This window comes from Ascaphus truei, chromosome 3 (assembly GCF_040206685.1).
Source record: "Ascaphus truei isolate aAscTru1 chromosome 3, aAscTru1.hap1, whole genome shotgun sequence".
In the NCBI taxonomy this organism is placed as follows: Eukaryota; Metazoa; Chordata; class Amphibia; order Anura; family Ascaphidae; genus Ascaphus; species Ascaphus truei.
Window position 1 is genome coordinate 419554903 of NC_134485.1, and position 20746 is coordinate 419575648.

The window sequence follows — 20746 nt, forward strand, 5'->3', positions numbered from 1 at the left end:
TCTGACATCACTAACCATGGAGTCAGAGCATGTGACCAGTCCCAGCCATACACAGGGCACCCCACCAGGGTGTGAGGGGAAACCTCCATAATTACTGCTGGCATGCCCACACTTACCAGGCCTTACTGCCAACAGGAGAGATGACTGTAGGCATTTTACACGACCGCTACATATATGTAACGGTGTTTCTGGCCCGGCCTGACCCACCCAATCTCACATTGGCCCCTGTGGTCTAACCGGCCCCCATTACAGTGTAGATATGCCTGATGGTGCACCTGTTGGCTACAGGACTCCTGAGTCTCCCGCATGATGGTGTGTGGGGAGGACCCGTCAGACAGGCAGCTGAGGTAGTGTGCTGAGTCTCACCTAGTTCCAGTGCAGCGCCTCCACCTCATCAGGGTCCCTGCGTCCGCATGGGGATGATCCTGGTGAGGAACTCCTCGGTGGTGCAACCTCCTGTGTAATCATTGGACTCTCACACACAGGGGTTTCTCTGATCAGCTCCATCTTTATTGTCACGGTGGGCATAGCTGCCCTCCACAATGGGTGTATTTAGCCGATCATCTCGCCCGTGCTCCCCTTTGATAGGTATGTCACCTAGATGAGGGATTCACTATTCCCGCAGGAATCACTGCCCTGTGCCAGGTCCCTGGACACAGTCTCCCATGGAGTTACTATAACATAACTAACACTCTGCAGAACTTGAACTCCTCCCTGAACCATGCAAGAACTTTCCAGCAACTGTACTCGTCTTGAACGCTGACAGAACTAACTCTTTGACACAGTGCTGTGCCTTATGTAATTTCTGAGGCTGACACACCTCTGACATCACTAACCATGGAGTCAGAGCATGTGACCAGTCCCATCCATACACAGGGCACCCCACCAGGGTGTGAGGGAAAACCTCCATGATTACTGCTGGCATGCCCACACTTACCAGGCCTTGCTGCCAGCAGGAGAGATGACTGTAGGCATTTTACATGACCGCTACATTCTCCCCCTGGTGAATCCCATCGTCCTCGCTGGGACCTAAATTTGTATACCTCTTTCCAGGAAGCACTGTAACGGAAAACATAATTAACATCACACAAATTTCCTCATAATGCAGTACACATGAATACAGTCATCCGCCAAGCCCGCCCCGACCAGCAGCCACAGACCCGCGTGATGCACAGTACCACCTAAAAATAGTGATAGGGGTCCGGTTTCTTCACTTCTCTACCCCCCATATCCAGAACTGTTACTGAGAAATGCCTGGGTAATCCCCTCTCTGGTCTATATGTTACTCTATGTTTATAGATATTTCTCCCAATGGCCCATATGCGGATTAAATGTTCTATCCGTTCCTCGGCCTTCTTTCCTATCACGGAACTCCCTCTCCCCACTAGGTGCATTTCTATGGCCTCCCTAAGCCACCTATCCCGGTTGTCCTCTATCTCATCCATGAGAGGCTCAGGGACATACGGGTACTCCAACCCGTGGGAAGATTTATAACGAGCCATTATGGTTCTCTCGGCCCTACTAATTCTAGTCAGGTCAGCCTTACCTCCCCTTCCAGGCAGCACCAATGATAGGGGTTCGTCAGGGTCCACGGGGTGTGACAAAATACTGGGACCCATAGGCTCTATTTCCCTATTCTCAATCTGCAGCCATCGCTCCTGCAGCTCTCTGTCCCTCTGTTCTGGGGTAAACTCTCCCACAGCCCACCAATAGTCCACTACATCCTCTCGCCGGATGAGGAACCGAGTGCGGTCCATCCAGGCCGAGTACCCTTCAAATAATGGGGCCCACCACCGGTTCTCCCGGAATCTGTTTGACCCTCCTGAGTCCCTATCATCGTCCATGGAAAATACCCCTGATGACCTTTCAGATCGCGGTACGGACCACCTAAACGACCCCGAGGCCTTTACTACGGGTTGGGGTGCTGTAGTTGCCACTCTCAATTCTCCCCCTCCCCTTGAATCGCCCTCCGTAGCGCCACTGCGCTGCCTTTCCCCAGTCCGTCTTCCCTCTCCCCCTTGTGAATTGTCCACGTACTCCAGGCTAGGCGGTGAACCCGGTGACCGTGTGATGGGGGTAGGGGTATTAACTATGGCGGGGGTTTGGGCATAGGGGCACGGAACGGGACCCCACGGGGTTACGACCCGCTCCTGGCTGTCCTTAGACTGGTCCAAGGATGATGTCTCACCCTCCTCAGTCCTGAGATCGTCTCTCCAATTTCTGGGCCTTGTAAGTGATCGGGGACCTTCCGCCGATCGCCGAAGCGTCGCTGCTTTTTCTTCATGGGTTCCGCCGTCGCCACCGGAAGTGACGTCCTCCCCGGAACCGGAAACGTCACCATCTTGCGTGGGACCCCCATGCGGGATCTCTTCCTCTATGACGACATCCGGTTGCTCCGCCGTCGTTGCCGGAAGTGATGCCGTCCCTCCACGTGCGCTTTAGGCCTGGCGCGGCCCCTCCAGCGCTTTGCCGTCCGCTGTAACCAGGTAAGTAATAGGGCTGCTTGGCTTACCCGTCCGCAGGGGTGTAGGCGTCTCTCTCCCGTCTCCGCCAGGTCCTGGTATGGCGGGACTCCGTCGGTCGGGGTCGCCGATCTGCGGGGGACGTCCTGCCACTCACCCCACGGGGTGTCGTCCTTCCGGTCTGTCTTTTCAACTCCGCTTTTACCACCGCCAGCTCACGGAGGTCCTCGTCTGAGTAATCCCCTTTCCCTGACTTAGGGGTCTCCGAGCGGGGTGACAGTCTCTTTTCCCCGAACGCGGGGGTTGATTCAGCCGCCTCGATCGCTACTGACCCAGCCGACTTGACCGGCTCCAGTCCCTTGTCTCCGGGACTCGCGCGGTTGATCCATAGCGCGCCCGGGGACTCGGCGGAGCGCCTTGTCACGTCCACCGGGGGGTCAGCAGGCTGTATAGGAATAAATGTGGGCATAGGCCACAGGTACAAAGTCCCGCAATGAGGGCAACGTGCCGCCGTATTGACCGTTCCTCCGGGCAGCCCGCATTGTAGGCAGAGCCCGACCACCGTCTCGGTGTTGGCCACCCTCACTACTAGCACCCCGCCGGGCACTGAGTAGGGCTGTGTAGAGACCATCGTGCCCACAGTGGAGGAGCAGGCCATTCTTTGTACAGGAGCCACTTCCTGTACAGGTCTCTCCTTCTCAGTGGTTCCTCGCAACTGACTGATGGAAGTTGCTGGATCCGCCACTCCCTGCTTCGGCTCCTCCCTTCTCTGACAGAGCTGGAACCCGCCCCCAGGGGTTGCAATAATGGGCGGGTCCCACAGGGGAACATCATGCCCCTTAATTAAGGCCGCACCTCTCTCAGTCCTGGTGGGCGCGGTTAGCGTTTTCGCGCCAATTTCCCCACAAGGGTGGGGGTCTTTTCCCGCGGCTAGTTCCCGCCTTTTCCTGGCAGCCGCCCTCTGTGCAAGATAACCATCCTTTTTGCACGGCTCTTCCACGGCCGGAACTACTTTTTGTAGTGGCGCCGTCTGGATATCAGTCCCTGGGCCCAGTGGGTGCATTCCCACAGGCCATAGTTGAAAGTCACTCCCCCTGGTAGAAATCAGGGGAGGGTCCCATAGACTAAGCGGTTGACTCAGCACAGGGGCTGAGTTAGTCACTGTCCATCCCGGCGCAGCCATAGCTTTCGCGCCATGCCCCCCATCAGGGCGGGGCTCTGCTGTTCGCGCCATTCCCGGCCAGCTTTTTGCAAGTCCTGCATCAGCCATTTTTTCTGCGACTGGCCCATGCGGTTTCCCTAGCAAGTGGGAACCGCCATTTTGATTGATTTTTACGCCCAAAAAGTCCATTTGTTTGCTCTCCTCGCGGGGTTCTCCCCCAATTATCACAATTTCCTCACACTCTTCAAGGGTGGCCCCTCGCTGTCCCAAACAGGATAAAAACGGGGCAGCCACGGCCTTCGCTCCGCTCCAGAGCAGATTGGTCAATGATAACTCGGCGACAGTCTGCTCTTCAGTGGGTTGCACGCCACGGGTGCCCTCCCCATCAGCCTCTGTCCGCCATTTCATGTTCTCCGCCCCACGCGGATCCTCCACTCTCTCGTAACAGTTATCATACATGGGGCTCCACTCTGCGGGGCAGCCACCACACCGGTACAATAAAGATTAGCTTCAGATGCACCACCACATGTGTACCTTATCTAGGTGTGACCCAGTGTTGCACTACCTCAGGCTAGGCTCACTCTCTCAGTGTCTGCTGTGACTCCTTCCTCCCAGTCTGTGCTCCCTACGGTGAGTGTCTGGAATGGGCTAGGTACTCTGGCTCTGCCATGCAGTACTTGGGGCGTCTACCTCTCTTGGTCAGCCTAGCGCAGACCCTCTCCAGGACTCCTGACCAAGTTAACAGGCTATCCCTTCTGGCATCCTACCAACTAGCACTGCCTCAAGGTGACTCGGTCAGCTATAGCCCCGCTCCAAACCCCTCACTCCTTTCAGGCCCCTAGGTCGTCCCTGCGAACTGACAATATCCCGTCAGCCCCCTGACCACCCCTAGGTCCGTCCCTACGCAGCACAAAGTGGCAGCAGACACTCTCCCTGTTTCCCAGTGTGCCTAGCTAGAGCCTGTCCTGATGACAGATCTGATCTCAGCAGCTCGCCTCCAAATGTAACGGTGTTTCTGGCCCGGCCTGACCCACCCAATCTCACATTGGCCCCTGTGGTCTAACCGGCCCCCATTACAGTGTAGATATGCCTGATGGTGCACCTGTTGGCTACAGGACTCCTGAGTCTCCCGCATGATGGTGTGTGGGGAGGACCCGTCAGACAGGCAGCTGAGGTAGTGTGCTGAGTCTCACCTAGTTCCAGTGCAGCGCCTCCACCTCATCAGGGTCCCTGCGTCCGCATGGGGATGATCCTGGTGAGGAACTCCTCGGTGGTGCAACCTCCTGTGTAATCATTGGACTCTCACACACAGGGGTTTCTCTGATCAGCTCCATCTTTATTGTCACGGTGGGCATAGCTGCCCTCCACAATGGGTGTATTTAGCCGATCATCTCGCCCGTGCTCCCCTTTGATAGGTATGTCACCTAGATGAGGGATTCACTATTCCCGCAGGAATCACTGCCCTGTGCCAGGTCCCTGGACACAGTCTCCCACGGAGTTACTAGAACATAACTAACACTCTGCAGAACTTGAACTCCTCCCTGAACCTTGGAAGAACTTTCCAGCAACTGTACTCGCCTTGAACTAGTACCTTTCAGCAACTCACTTTTAGACACAGTGCTGTGCCTTATGTAACTTCTGAGGCTGACACACCTCTGACATCACTAACCATGGAGTCAGAGCATGTGACCAGTCCCATCCATACACAGGGCACCCCACCAGGGTGTGAGGGAAAACCTCCATGATTACTGCTGGCATGCCCACACTTACCAGGCCTTGCTGCCAGCAGGAGAGATGACTGTAGGCATTTTACATGACCGCTACATATATATATGTAGCCCTGGCTCCTAGCGAACACAGGCCACTACCATATGCTGTATTACCTGTAGGGTCACAGGGTCTGAGCCTCTGCCACGGAGAGCCTGGGGTACACACAATACCTATAACTTGGTGCAGCGCCTCCACTTGCGACAGCTTCCGCCCGAGGGGAAGTGGGTCTTCGCAGGAACTTATGTACATTAACACACACACAGCAATATACCTTAACCAATTAACTTTACTTGCAGTAATCATATACGTATACCAACAGGTGTCCCTCCCTAGAGGAGACACTATACTCTGCGTCTCGCCGAACGCTCACCCTCCCTTCTCCCTTCACCGGGTGATCCCACCCGTGTCCAGTTCCCCTTGGGAATAGTCCTCCCACCCTCAAGTGAGTCAATAAATGTGTATGAGTGTGACTGCGCAGCCACTGTCTCCTGAATGAATGATGGTACCGTTGGTGCACTTTGGGGATTACCTGCCGGGTACTCCAGTACCCGGTACTGCTACAATCTTCACAAAGGATCAGCGGGGTGTAGATGACGTCACCCGTTGGTGTCTAGGGCAATCCCACCCGGACACGCTGCGGCTTGCTAGCGGGGTCTGAGCCCAGACCTCCCGCCACTTAGAACTGTCCTGGTGATGGTAGTATGGCAATAAAGGGAACCGGAACCTAGCTATGGCAAGTCCCTAGCTCCGCTTGTCTCTATTCGGACTCAGGGCCTAACTGGGCCTGGGGCATGCGGCCTACGTAGGGAGCGGTCTGCCTCCCCACACCGAAGCTCCTTCTCCTCTCTACTCTAGCCAGCTCTGAGCGCAACGTGCGCGCAACCACTTCCTTTTCCTCCTCCGCTCGCAACTCATTGGTCCAGCCGCATCACGGGGACCCGAGGGGGCTGCTGGGACCCGTATGGCTCTACCTCTCTCCAATCGGAACTCTCCTCCTTCGCGAGCTTTGCTTACTCTCCCCCTGTGCATGCGCAACCTCTGGCTAGGTTAAGTCTGCGCTGATGCCAACCATAACATGGCGGCTCCCTGACGCGGGGCCTCCGTTATCGGAGCGTTCCCTACTGCAGCATACCCACCCCCAACAACATCAAGGGTAGGAAGAGGGTCCCGGCTACATGTATATTTAAAAAACGGCAGCTTGAACTGCAGCTTTAACACTTTAACAGATTTAATAGATTTTATTTTTTTGATTCATATCACAAATACAAAAGTCGACCAGTTTGCTTGCGCCTTTTTTCTTTCACCTTCCGGCTATTTTGCAAGGTGCCCGTGTGTGCCTAGGCCTGTGGTCTCTGCCCCACACGATATTTTAGACGGGGGCAGTTATACACGGTACTGATTTGTTTGTTTCACCATGTGAATTTTCACCAGACGATAAACTACAGCTTGACGTGTTTAAGGAACGTATCATGATTTTCTTTCACGTTGGGACATATTGACATAATGAGCGATGAGACCTATAAAGAGATGTCAGTGGCGTCGCCTCAGGTGGGGGAATGTGATCTCTTGTGCTGCTTGTATGCGCTTCCTTTAGTATAACTTCCCGACGTTTCAGCATGTGCCAGAGGGACAACTGGGAGTTATGCTGTAGGCATGTTTCGTGTACCAGTATCCTTCTCATAAGTCCCTGAATGAGCGTGTAATGTCAGATTATATATATATATCTATATATATATATATCTAGGTCTAGGTATATATATATATATATATATATGTAGCCCTTTTTCTGAACGCTCCCAAAGGGACTACGGGTAACTGCACGCACCTGTGGCTCCAGGAGATCTGAGCCTCCGCTAGCTGGGAGCCTGGGGTAACACTTATAGCGCAGCGCCTCCACTTACCCAGGATCCCCGTGATGTGAGATTGCCATGGGCAAGAAATACATACACACACATGTGATGCAACCAACTTTACTGTAATAATGCACAATAACCTTATCACTTTATAATGACACCGTAACAATAACACCTATCCTTATACTATAACGCTATCCTTAGCAGCAATACCTAATACCCTTATAACTGCTACTATCCTTATACGGTAGTGGCTCAGCCACGCTCCTAATGAGTACTGTCTCAGTCCTGCCACCGCGTGCTCCACACCGTGTCCGTGTACGGTAATGTATTGGTATAGGCTCAGTTCTTTAGCCACTCGCTTAGTGACCCTAAAGAGTTACGCCTAAGGCGGGATCAGCGCCTGTTGACCGGTGTTGGTGCACTTGATGTTATAATACCTTCCGGTCACGGCGGTGACCGGCAACAACTTCGCAAAGGGTCAGATGAATCAGCGGCCTGCCTCCGGTGTCTCAATATCCAGCCGCCTGGTCCCAAACGACTAGACGCAACCACAACTCGGCACCTTCGTCCCTAGCTTGCCTTACACAGTAAGGTGAATAGCGTTCCTATCCTATAGGGCGTCCCTGCAGCACAGCAACCTACGATGACTTCAGGGAATACTCTTAGGGGCCTACGGGGTAGCCTGTCCTATGCAGGTGGGTCACTCACCCCCTGCTCCCACACTACCTCTCCCTTCACCTCCCGGATCCCCTCTCACTAACTCAACCTAACACCTGCAGCAAACACACTGCACTCACACTGTACCTGCAGCAACCGCACTGCACTCACACCGTACCTGCAGCAACCCACTGCACTCACACCGTACCTGCAGCAACCCACTGCACTCACACCGTACCTGCACAACCCACTGCACTCATACTGTACCTGCAGCAACCCACTGCACTCACACTGAACCTGCAGCAACCCACTGCCCTCACACCGTACCTGCAGCAACCCACTGCACTCACACCGTACCTGCACAACCCAATGCACTCACACTGTACCTGCAGCAACCCACTGCACTCACACTGTACCTGCAGCAACCCACTGCACTCACACTGTACCTGCAGCAACCCACTGCACTCACACTGTACCTGCAGCAACCCACTGCACTCACACTGTACCTGCAGCAACCGCACTGCACTCACACTGTACCTGCAGCAAACACACTGCACTCACACTGTACCTGCAGCAACCGCACTGCACTCAACCGGGTACCTGCAGCAACCGCACTGCACTCAACCGGGTACCTGCAGCAACCGCACTGCACTCAACCGGGTACCTGCAGCAACCGTGCTGCACACACACACTGTGCCTACTTGTCAGCGCACACCGCACTGACAGCCGTGACACTGACAAGACTGCACACTCACCCACACCTAAGGGCAGGGTCCCTAACCTAGGGGCCGTCCCTCAGTACCTACCCACTACCCTGGTGGGGATTGGGGCCTGCCTGGGATCTGGGGATCTACCTTACCTGGTGTAGGAGCCACTTGCTCCCTACACCCTTCCTTCCCCTTCCTGCTCCCAGCTCCAACTGCCGTTCCTAAGCCCGCGAATTGTATCTCTTTCTCCCTGCCTGAGAATCCTGGCCTCTCATTGGCCACTTTGGGACACCTGGGGTCTTTGGCCCTAAGCCTCATGGGAACTGTAGTCCCGTGGAGGCTGCTGTAGCATTGGGGCCGCGTGCGCGCTTCTCCTGCGCATGTGCGACTTGGTACTGGCTCCTGTGAGCCTTGTGCGCATGCGCGACCACTGCGCATGCGCGAGCACCTGTAATGGCGGCCCCCGCTAGCCGGGTGCACCGCCGAGACTCCGGGGACTCGGAGCGCACCCTGCTCCGGCCCCCACCTTTGCGCCATGCCGGCGGGTCCGTCGCTGCCTCCGGCGGCACCCGCGACCCCTCGGGGAGACTGCAAGGGGGTCAGAGGAGCTGAAATTAGACCGGGGCTACATATATATATACATATACATATATATATATATACCTAGACGTACACCCTTTTATCCAGCTCAAACCCCAGTCCCACAGTAGATTGTAAGCTCTGCGGGGTAGGGAATCCTTTTCCTGCCACGCTTATTCTTAGTATGTCTCCTATACTGTCAGGTGTGTTACTGCTGTAAAGCTCTATGTAAATGGATGGCGCTATATATAAAAAAGGGTATACATACATTTATTTATTTGTGGCAACTGAAGCGCTACTGAATATACAGCTGTAAGCAAAGACGCCCCCATACACACCCAATTTCCTTCACGTTATTTCCTTCATTTCTATGTTTTGTTTTACTCTCGTAAGTATTGGTCATTTAGTTCAGGGGTGCTCAACTCCAGTCCTCAAGAACCCCCCCACCCCCCAAAAAAAGTCTGGTTTTGAGGATATCCCAGCTCAGCACATGTTGCTCAATTAGTGGTACAGTCGAAGACTAAGACGCCTGTGCTGAAGCAGGGACTGATTGAGCCACCTGTGCTGAAGTAGGGACTGATTGAGCCACCTGTGCTGAAGCTGGGATATCTTGAAAACCTGACCTGTTGGGGCAAAGCCCCCCTGATTTAGTTCATTCTTTCGGCCAAAACATGTCAAGCCTACAACCACGTCAAAGTATACCCTATCAGCAGGTTCCTACACGTGTGTGTGTGTGTGTGTGTGTGTGTGTGTGTGTGTGTGTGTGTGTGTGTGTGTGTGTGTGTGTGTGTGTGTGTGTGTGTGTGTGTGTGTGTGTGTGTGTGTGTGTGTGTGTGTGTGTGTGTGTGTGTGTGTGTGATATATATATATATATATATACCTCCCTTGAGCAGTGGATTGAGATAATTCTATAAAACTTGGCATACACAGTGTGTTTCAGGCGGGCAGTAGTTGGGTGACTTGAAGGGGGGTCACTGACTATTGAAGCAGGTGAACCTGGTTCCAATCATACAGCTATTGTCTTGTACAGTACATACCACGTTTTTTCAAGGATGTCCTCCAAGAGCTCAAAATGGGGGAGATTTGGTGTATCTGGACCCCCAAAAAATATGTTTTAACAGAGATGTGCTGCCTTCTCTCATTGAAATCTATGAGACTGCAAGTCAGTGAGACTCACACTCAGTGAGGTTAACATGTCTGTACCTTTTCATGCCTCTGATACCAGCACACGCAGAACAGTTGAGTGCAAAAAAATATTCTTCTATAAAATAAAGAATGCATCAATTAATACACCGCTAGGTGATTGCATTAACAAAAGTAGGCAGCATTAAAAAAAAAGTACAAAAAGGCAACACCTGCAAAAAAAGTGTGTTCTTTGGAAAGTACTCCTGTAATACAGGTATACATACATAAGACATTGATATTAGAGACAGGAGCAGCAGCACAGGAGAAATATGGGATTTGGGCAGTATACACTTTATCACACTCACTACTACCTCACACATTACTCTGCAATGTGGTTCATTAAGTTTCTCTGTGACTATCCTTTTCTTTCTGTGTAAAATGTGGTGGAAATAAAGAACTATCTTATGAATGCAATGAGTCTGTGACCTAGCAGCAATGTATTGTTCCTTAAGTAACTCAGGCACTATATACCTCACAGATTGCAAGCTCTTGGGGATAGCCATTCCTTGTTCATTTAGTTAACTATTAACGTCTGATCCCAAATCTTTCTGTATATCAGCAGAACTGCAAAACATACAGGTAATATTTCCAATGGGAGGTGGTGGTGGGAGGGGGGGGAGGGGGGTGTTAACCTCATCACTGCCAGAAAAGGTAATTCATGAATCATAGTTCCTAATGATTACCTTCTCAGATCGTTGAGCCGGTAGGTTTCTTGTTCAATGTAAGTCTCCAGGTGCTGCAGCAGCACTCCCTCGGTGGTTAGAGCCTGCTGGATACTCATCATGGAGCTGTACATATCTGCTAGTGTGATCCTTAACAAGCCCAGGCAGAGTAACCCAAGGCACATAGCTTCCCTGCGCTGAAACATCCCCAGCAAAGAGACCTGAAGTCAAATCCTTAGCCTCTTCCTTCCCCAACACCAGGGGTTTTATTCACCCATCCTATTTAATCCAGCAATAAACCACATTGTTTTCTTCGCGTCACGAATGTCAGTTATTTCAACAGAGCTACAATGGAAAAAAAACATGAGGTTTGAAAAAAAAAAAATGCTTGATTTTCACTCCAAACACATCCTTTTTATTTCCTCCTCGCAGTGCTGGATTCTTTGCAGTTTGTGATACCTTCTACTGCAAGGCGAAGAGAGAACTTCATGCAGTGCCTGAGCTTCCCAGACCACAGAAGTCTCTTCTTCGCATGTCACTCTGTTTCCCAAGTGTAGCCAGCTGCAGGTATTAAGCTGCGTACAGAAGTTAGGAAATGTTTAGGAATGAGAAATATGCTGAAGGAGAAGCAGATGCATCCCCATGTGAAGAGGGGAAGGGTTCCTGGCTTTCAGAGTGTTGGCTGGCAGTGAGACATGTTCTGTGGTATGTCTCCTGGCAGGCAGCAGCTCTGAGCGGTGTAATGGTTCTGGGATAGCCCAGGCGGTGGGATGTCCCTTGTGGGGGAGGGGGTTTGTGGTGGGAGACAGATGAGAATGTGAATAGTTATTGCAGACTAACCAGCTCCATTCATTCCACACTCCCTACTGTCTATTGTATTCTTCCTTCTCATCCCTCTATTTGTCTTCTCTATTGGACCATGAAGAGGTAATATATCAAGGACATGCCCCTCATACTTTAATTAACAAATAATATTGTCACCCCCATTTTTGCTGCCGTTTATTGGATGGATTTCTTCATCCCTGAGGTTTTACTTTTGGTTGTTGCTATACAGTTGGAAAGTTTTTTAATATTGAAACTGTATATTAAAATCCAACAGCTTTGCTTTATTATTTTTTTATTATTATGATTCCCTTTTATTTCTATGGTGCCTACATATTCTGGGGTTTCCCAGCTGCAAAACAGGGGGAAAAATGGGGCATAAATACATTTATCAAAGAAAGAAAATCCTATTGGTTTCAATGTAAAAGGTTTGTTTCTTAATAAATTTGGTGCAGTTTTTTGTCCCAGGTTTGCAGCCTGGGAGACTTTAAAAAAAAAAAAAAAAAAAAAATAGACAGGGGCTGGCTAACAAATTTTAGCCCAGGGGGGTAAGCCCAATCAACTGGTCCAGGAACCAGGCGGCTCACACCCCACAGTGAAGAGAACAAAAAGCACAAAAGATATACTTATGTGATACAGTGAGAATACAAACATAAAGTGAATACAAATCCTGCAGGGGATGCAGCTTGTCAATGGAATTCAAGCGATTCGGAATCCATGTTGTCTGTTTGTTTCCATCTTTGTTACCCCGACTCGTTTCTTTTTTTGTTACTTACATTTTTAATTATCGATTTGAAGTGTTAGCGGGGGGGGGGGGGGGGGGATGCACAAAAGAAAAAGGAGTGGGGTACAATGATATACACAATTGGTTGAAATCAGATGGGGGGGGGGGAGTTAGGGGGAGAGGGAAGGATGCAGCATTTGTATATGTACAATATATTAAACATCAGCAAACAGGGGGCAAAAGATTTTTTTTGGGGGGTGGTGGCGGTTACAGAGGCCCCGCGTTCTTCCCCCAAGGCATTTAAATGAAGTGCCGGTGGACCACGCGAGGCCTCTGCAACTTCACTTACCGTGACGTCACATGACCCCATGGCGTCATTTGACGCTTCAGACTAGGTAAGGAGGGATGAGAGCAGGCAGGTGGGGCACAAGAAAAAAGTTTGCTCACCCCTGGCTATAGATCACGATGTTCACAAGATTTTAATCTAAATATGGAGATATACCGGCATACCGGAACCAAGGGGCCCAAGTCTGCGAGAACGGTGAGGTGGATAGGCAGAGAGTTTTTCCATGCATATGTAACGGGTATTCCACCCCACCCAGTCTCATATATATTGTGGGTGAGTAGAACATGCGGTGTTACCGGTGTGGTGCGTATACCTGTCAGGCTCACAGGAGGTCTGAGCCTCCGCTAATGAGAGCCTGGGGTGAATCCTCTGGAACGTTTCTTCTTTCAGCGCCTCCACCTATGTAGGATTCTAGGGAAATGTAGAATGACCCTAACATAGGAACCCACTCAGAAACCACATACACCAGTATTAGGGATAACAGGTTTACTGAATGAACAAACACTAATAAGGACAACTATTACATCATCTCTAGTACCATCACAACAGTATAACATCCCCACACGGTGCCCACAGCCCAACCCTTGTCCCGTGGTCAGCGCTGCCACTATGTGTTAATAGAATGTTATGATCTGTTGGTGCACTTATAGAGTACCTGCCGAGTGCTCCTGCACTCGGGCCTGCAAGGACTTCACAAAGGATCTGTCGTTCTGGGATCCCGTCTGATCCGGTCCGGTGAATCCTTGCTTGGGTCCGCCAGGGGTGATCCCACCTTGGAGATAGTCTTTATCTTTAAACACCGACTTGAGCCCAAGTCGCCTTATGGAACTGCAGCATCCGCTGATCCCTATCTATCCCTAACTAACCCTAAAGTGACAGGAACCCTAACCTAGGGCCTGTCCCTGATGAACCGCAACCTGAGGTGACTTGGGGAAAACTCCTAGGGCCTGCGGGGTAATAACCTGCACCACTCTCCTAGTTACCCAAGTCCCTAATCCTCCCTATAACTAGCTACTCCTAACACCTAGCTACTCCTAACAGCCTGCAGCAGACACACAGTTCTCACCGTCCACCTGCAGACATTCACACACGCTGCACACACTGCGCCCAGCACATGCAACGTCAACACACAACACTCATACACAGCAACCTGGAACCCGCAGCAAACACACTGCTCACACGCTGTGCCTATTTGCCAGTGCGCACAGCACTACCCACTGTGGAACTGCCAAACCTGCACCTTACACACACTTAAGGGTGACCTCCCTATCTAGGGACGTCCCTTATCAGTTACCCACTAACCTGGTGGGGAGTTGGGGCCTACCTGGAGGGTGAGGGTACCTATCTGGATGCAGGAGCTGCACTCACTCCCTGCATCCTTCCTTCCCCTTCAGCTCCGCTGCTCCAACTGACGTGACTCAAAGCCCGGGAAATGTATCTATTCTCCCTCCAGGGCAGTCCTACAGCCCTATTGGCTCCTATCAAGCACCTGGTGCCTGCCTCGATATGCCTCATGGGAATTGTAGTCCCGAGGCCCTTACTATAACATTGGGGCCGCGTGCGTTCCTCCCCTCTGCCTACACTAACTCCTAATGGCCGCCGCAACCCTTCCTGAGCTGTCCCTGCGCCTGCGCAAGCTATCTGGGGCTGCCTCACCCTTCCCCTGACTATCCTCACGCTCGCGCGACTCTTCCCTGCCTCTCGCAGCCTCCCTGCGCATGCGCGAGCTAACTGGACCGCCGGGGACTCACTGCGCATGCGCGACCCGGCGCAACATGGCGGCGCCCTATCCGCCCGGCTCCGGGAGCGCCGGGAGCCCTGAGATGCGCGGGCGGCCTTGGCAACCGGCCGCACGCGTCACCGGCAACCCCCGAGCCGGGACCTGACCGCCCTCTCCCCTGCCACTGCCGAACGGAGCCGCCATTGGACGCGGCGGCCCCCGCGATCGGCAGCAAGGTGAGGGGGGTGCGGTAGCGCTGGGGAGACCTGGCTACACTCTCCCCCTGGTGAAACACCCAACGCCCTCGCTTGGGGAACGACATAGCATGGTACAATTTCACATACTGAATATTTTCGTGGCATAACCCGTACACATAACACATCGATTTTGCACATCAGGTTACATGATACATCACCCCCAGTAACCGAGACCAGCTGAGACCATTGATGGGATGCCCCGAACTGAACACGTGGGGGTACCTCACTTTTGCGTCCATGAGCCTCCCCCAGAAAAATTTCTTGGAGAGCATACTCTAAAGTGACAGCTACTGGCTCTTCGCTACTTCCTCCCCCTGGTGGAAGGAGTAGCACAGTGTCTCTGAAGCAGACCTTTACCCGGTCATCCGCGGCAGGGATGCGGTAGACCAGGAGGCCAGGACCTTTCCCGCGGTCCACTACCTGAGGAATGGGGCGCTCCTTTTTGGGCTTGAAGGAGGCAGCTTTCCCTGAATCTCTCTCCACACAGTCTTTGTCCCCATATCTTTGCGAGGCTTCCTCTGAGAAGCGAGCACTGGACAATGTCTCGGTTTCACCTGACAGGGGGAAAAGAGTAGACACCTTACCCCTGCGGTGATTCACGGTGGCCAACAGGTCCTCGGGGACGCTGTCAGTTCCCACCTTGGTGGTATCGGGACCTGTCCCCAACTCTTCTGGGACAGTCCGCTCACTGACTCGAACTTCGGGAGCGTTGGATCCCAGTCCTGGGACCACTTGTGTCGGAGCACACGGGCTCATACTCCGTTCAGCAGCCGCAACTCTGGCCTTCTTCACGGCCACCTCCATCGGAGTCTGTGGGGACCAAGGGGGTTCCTTACCACTCGGCTGGCTGACGATGGGCTTCCCTTCTTCCGGAAGGATCGGCGGTAGACACTGGTCCACTCTCTGCTCTGGACAGCTACCTTCTAATGAGGACACCTCCACCAGGACGCGATGAAGAGGGGAGCCCTTCGCCCGGGCGACCAGACTTAAGGAGCCATCGTGCTCCGCGGTCACCTGGAGGCTCACCCCCGACACCCCTGGGGCAGTCGACTCACCCTTGTCGGCGTTAGGTACTGGTCCCACGCCTAGGACCGATGGTACCTCTGTATTAGGTCTGACTGACCATCGTAGGGCACACGGGCCCACAGCAGGGTCCGCAACATCGGAATACACCTCTTCCAGGGTACACGGACCCACAGCAGACTCTGTATCCTCTGCATCACCGCTGGGGTGGTTCGCCGGTAGGCGCATCGCCACCGATGAGACTTCCACCTCTTCCCCGGAAGATATCATGACAGTATCCTCCGCAAGGTAGTCACCAGATTCTCCTGAAATGCAGCCAGTGGTTGTGGGTACGAAGCTGGCGTGCTCCGGTACCTCCACTGCGGTCACGCTCTTCTCCGCCAAGGGTTCACTTAGCTCCTTAGCTGGCTCTGTAGGCTGGGGTACAATAGGCATCAAGAAAATTGCACCGCAACAATCACATCTGGGCTCACACGCCAGTGCTCCCCTAGAACAGTCACAGGTGGGGCTAAAGCACTGTGTACACGGCTCCCCATCTACCTCGGTGATCCTGAAGTCTAGTGGCACTTGGGACATGACGGCTGCCTCGTCATAGGCTTCTTGTAAGCAGGGGCACAGTAGCATAAGGAGATCTATTCCTGGCGCTCGCCAGGGCACATACACATTAGGGTGTATCCCCTGACAGTCTATCTCATCCTCATGCATCATCTCATCCTCAGAGATCAGAGTGTCTATCACAGCGTCCACGTAAGGTTGAAGATAACCGTGCTTGCTCCCCCTGGTGGAATCTAAAGGAAGGGCACTTTTTACAAGGGATTGGTTTTCGCTCTGCACTGAGTCACTCACACCACAGGGGAGGGGCTCTGATTTTCGCGCCAAACCCGGACAGAATGTTGCGACATGTTGCAGAATGTTGCAGGCTTGCAGTCAGCAGCACGTGCGCTCTCCTGATTTGGCGGGAGACGCCATTTTGTTGGGTCGGCATAGACTAGGGGGTACCCTTCTGAGGGGCCCCCGGGCATGAACAGTGCGGACGGTGCCTCTGCCAGGCATATATCCTCAGTGTGAGTTACAACAAAAAGTATGGTTTTCCATGTGGACGTGGGATCTTGTTCCTCCTCTAAGACACATGCCCACGGCCACCCAGGAATTTTACACATACCCTCCCGGACCTTCATTGCGGGTATACTAGCGGGTATGCCTCCTACCGCCACTACCTGGCCAGGCTCCATATACTGCCGCAAAGCCCAGGCAAGGACCTCGTCTCCGGACATCGCAAACATAGCGACAAAAATAGGAACGGGACAATTTAGAAAAAATGGACAGGGCACCCCAGGTGAATCTCAGCAGCGCCTCCAAATGTAACGGGTATTCCACCCCACCCAGTCTCATATATATTGTGGGTGAGTAGAACATGCGGTGTTACCGGTGTGGTGCGTATACCTGTCAGGCTCACAGGAGGTCTCCGCTAATGAGAGCCTGGGGTGAATCCTCTGGAACGAATCTTCTTTCAGCGCCTCCACCTATGTAGGATTCTAGGGAAATGTAGAATGACCCTAACATAGGAACCCACTCAGAAACCAGATACACCAGTATTAGGGATAACAGGTTTACTGAATGAACAAACACTAATAAGGACAACTATTACATCATCTCTAGTACCATCACAACAGTATAACATCCCCACACGGTGCCCACAGCCCAACCCTTGTCCCGTGGTCAGCGCTGCCACTATGTGTTAATAGAATGTTATGATCTGTTGGTGCACTTGTAGAGTACCTGCCGAGTGCTCCTGCACTCGGGCCTGCAACTACTTCTCAAAGGATCTGTCGTTCTGGGATCCCGTCTGATCCGGTGCTGTGAATCTTTGCTTGGGGTCCGCCAGGGGTGATCCCACCTTGGAGATAGTCTTTATCTTTAAACACCGACTTGAGCCCAAGTCGCCTTATGGAACTGCAGCATCCGCTGATCCCTATCTATCCCTAACTAACCCTAAAGTGACAGGAACCCTAACCTAGGGCCTGTCCCTGATGAACCGCAACCTGAGGTGACTTGGGGAAAACTCCTAGGGCCTGCGGGGTAATAACCTGCCCCACTCTCCTAGTTACCCAAGTCCCTAATCCTCCCTATAACTAGCTACTCCTAACACCTAGCTACTCCTAACAGCCTGCAACAGACACACAGTTCTCACCGTCCGCCTGCAGACATTCACACACGCTGCACACACTGCGCCCAGCACATGCAACGTCAACACACAACACTCATACACAGCAACCTGGAACCCGCAGCAAACACACTGCTCACACGCTGTGCCTATTTGCCAGTGCGCACAGCACTACCCGCTGTGGCACTGCCAAACCTGCACCTTACACACACTTAAGGGTGACCTCCCTATCTAGGGCCGTCCCTTATCAGTTACCCACTAACCTGGTGGGGAGTTGGGGCCTACCTGGAGGGTGTGGGTACCTATCTGGATGCAGGAGCTGTACTCACTCCCTGCATCCTTCCTTCCCCTTCAGCTCCGCTGCTCCAACTGACGTGACTCAAAGCCCGGGAAATGTATCTATTCTCCCTCCAGGGCAGTCCTACAGCCCTATTGGCTCCTATCAAGCACCTGGTGCCTGCCTCGCTATGCCTCATGGGAATTGTAGTCCCGAGGCCCTTACTATAACATTGGGGCCGCGTGCGTTCCTCCCCTCTGCCTGCACTAACTCCTAATGGCCGCCGCAACCCTTCCTGAGCTGTCCCTGCGCCTGCGCAAGCTATCTGGGGCTGCCTCACCCTTCCCCTGACTATCCTCACGCTCGCGCGACTCTTCCCTGCCTCTCGCAGCCTCCCTGCGCATGCGCGAGCTAACTGGACCGCCGGGGACTCACTGCGCATGCGCGACCCGGCGCAACATGGCGGCGCCCTATCCGCCCGGCTCCGGGAGCGCCGGGAGCCCTGAGATGCGCGGGCGGCCTTGGCAACTGGCCGCACGCGTCTCCGGCAACCCCCGAGCCGGGACCTGACCGCCCTCTCCCCTGCCACTGCCGAACGGAGCCGCCATTGGACGCGGCGGCCCCCGCGATCGGCAGCAAGGTGAGGGGGGTGCGGTAGCGCTGGGGAGACCTGGCTACACTTACTATATGCCAAATTGTATTGTTTATTTTGTGTAGAGAAGGAGGGGCAGGTTATTTCCAATTCTTAGCAGTAGTGCACCTAGTGGCATTACCCAGACTCTATTCTGATGTTAGTTTGTAATACTGTTAGAGATAATTATTTTATAGAAGTGTAACGGGTGTTCCCGCTGGTCTGACCCACCCAATTTCACATTGGCCCCTGTGGTCTATCCAGCCCTCATTACATGTTCGTGTCTGGTGGTGCACCTGTACGCAACAGGACTCCTGAGTCTCCCGCATGATGGTATTCGGGGATGTCAAGCCAGACAGGCAGCTGAGGTAATGGGTGCGAGTCCTACCTATATCATGTGCAGCGCCTCCACCTCAGCAGGATCTATGTGTCCGCAGGTAGATGGTCCTGATGAGGAACTCCTTCTTGGTGGTGAGGGCCCCTGGAGAGTAATTGCAGACTCACACCATGGGGTTCTTGTTGAACAAGCCATCTTTTTTGTGCGTGGTGATAAGGGCCAGCTGCCCCTCACAGTCATTGCTTCAGCCGCACATTGCTCTGCGCTCCCTTTTAAAAGGTACGCCCTCCCAATGGAGTGGGATCCCCTCTCCCTCGCAGGGAGATCACCCCTGTACCAGGTCCGTGGACACAGTTGGCCTTCTCTGGCTGGATATCGAATGGTGCCACTAGTTACTGCACTAGTGGGCACCTTTGAACTTGCTGCTTCACCTTCACCTTGTAACATCAACCCGCAGCAACCACACTAACGTTAGGCAGTGCAGTGCCTTATATACCTCAGGAAGCAGGCACATCTCTGATGTCACTAATCATGGACTCAGAGCATGTAGCCACTCCCATCCATACATATGGCACCTCACCAGGGTGTGAGGGCAAACCTCCATGATTAGTGCTGGCATTCCTGTAACTTACCAGGTTTTGCTGCCAGCAGGAGAGATGACTGTAGACATTGTTATGCATGGCTACAGAAGCTTAGAACATATGAATTGTTAATAATACATTTTGGGTACAAGATAAAGTCTGCCCAGGGCCAAGATAACAGTATCCCAGACTTTTCCAATGGTTGAGTATTGTATTGTTTCATGCTAACAAGCTATGCATAGGTTCATTTATTAGCTAGAAATTACTATATGAATCCTGTATCATTCTCTTCTCTATGGTTAACCTGTAATGCACTAACTGAAGCCGGGTCTTGTAAAATGCCTCAAGAATAAACAATATATTTTTAACGACAATAAATTTTATTTATATAAACAATATATTTTTAACTACAATAATTTTTTAAAAACAGCAAGAAATCTGTGTCACCATAACTATTGGAGCAGGAATCTGTATAATCACCCACACGGATAAACGTTTTATTTACTGTTGCGGCAGCTTTTATTCTTACAAATCACCGGCTTTTACCTGGCTTGTTCCTGGAATGCCACGCTGTTCACCTGGAGCATGCCGCGCTCCTTTTGCGTTCCCAGCCAGGGGTCATGCCCGGCTGACGCGCGGTTGATGGGTTTATTGATAATGGTTCGGATTTAAATAGGCTGCAATGCTTCGCGTGTCCGCCAGATGGCAGAAATTCATGAATTGTAATGCGCCGAATCAGTAATGTGTCGGCTTGCAGGTGTTTCGTTTAAAAAATATACTGTACCACAGTGTGCCATTGTAACTTGGCCTTGGCCTTGAGACTG

The 20746-nt window shown here is 52.5% G+C and overlaps 1 protein-coding gene across 2 annotated transcripts in view; it reads right to left on the reverse strand.

The window, feature by feature from the left end:
* P4HA3 (prolyl 4-hydroxylase subunit alpha 3) overlaps positions 1-11924 on the reverse strand; it is a 73729-nt gene extending 61805 nt beyond the window's left edge. The window contains exon 1 of one of the 2 annotated variants that reach the window (XM_075592753.1): positions 11062-11920. In XM_075592753.1, the coding sequence (XP_075448868.1) occupies positions 11062-11246 (185 nt within the window). In that variant the 5' untranslated portion in view covers positions 11247-11920. Of the gene's footprint in view, positions 1-11061 lie in introns of both variants that reach the window. The other variant, XM_075592754.1, reaches the window with a different exon arrangement.
* Positions 11925-20746: the final 8822 nt, after the last annotated feature.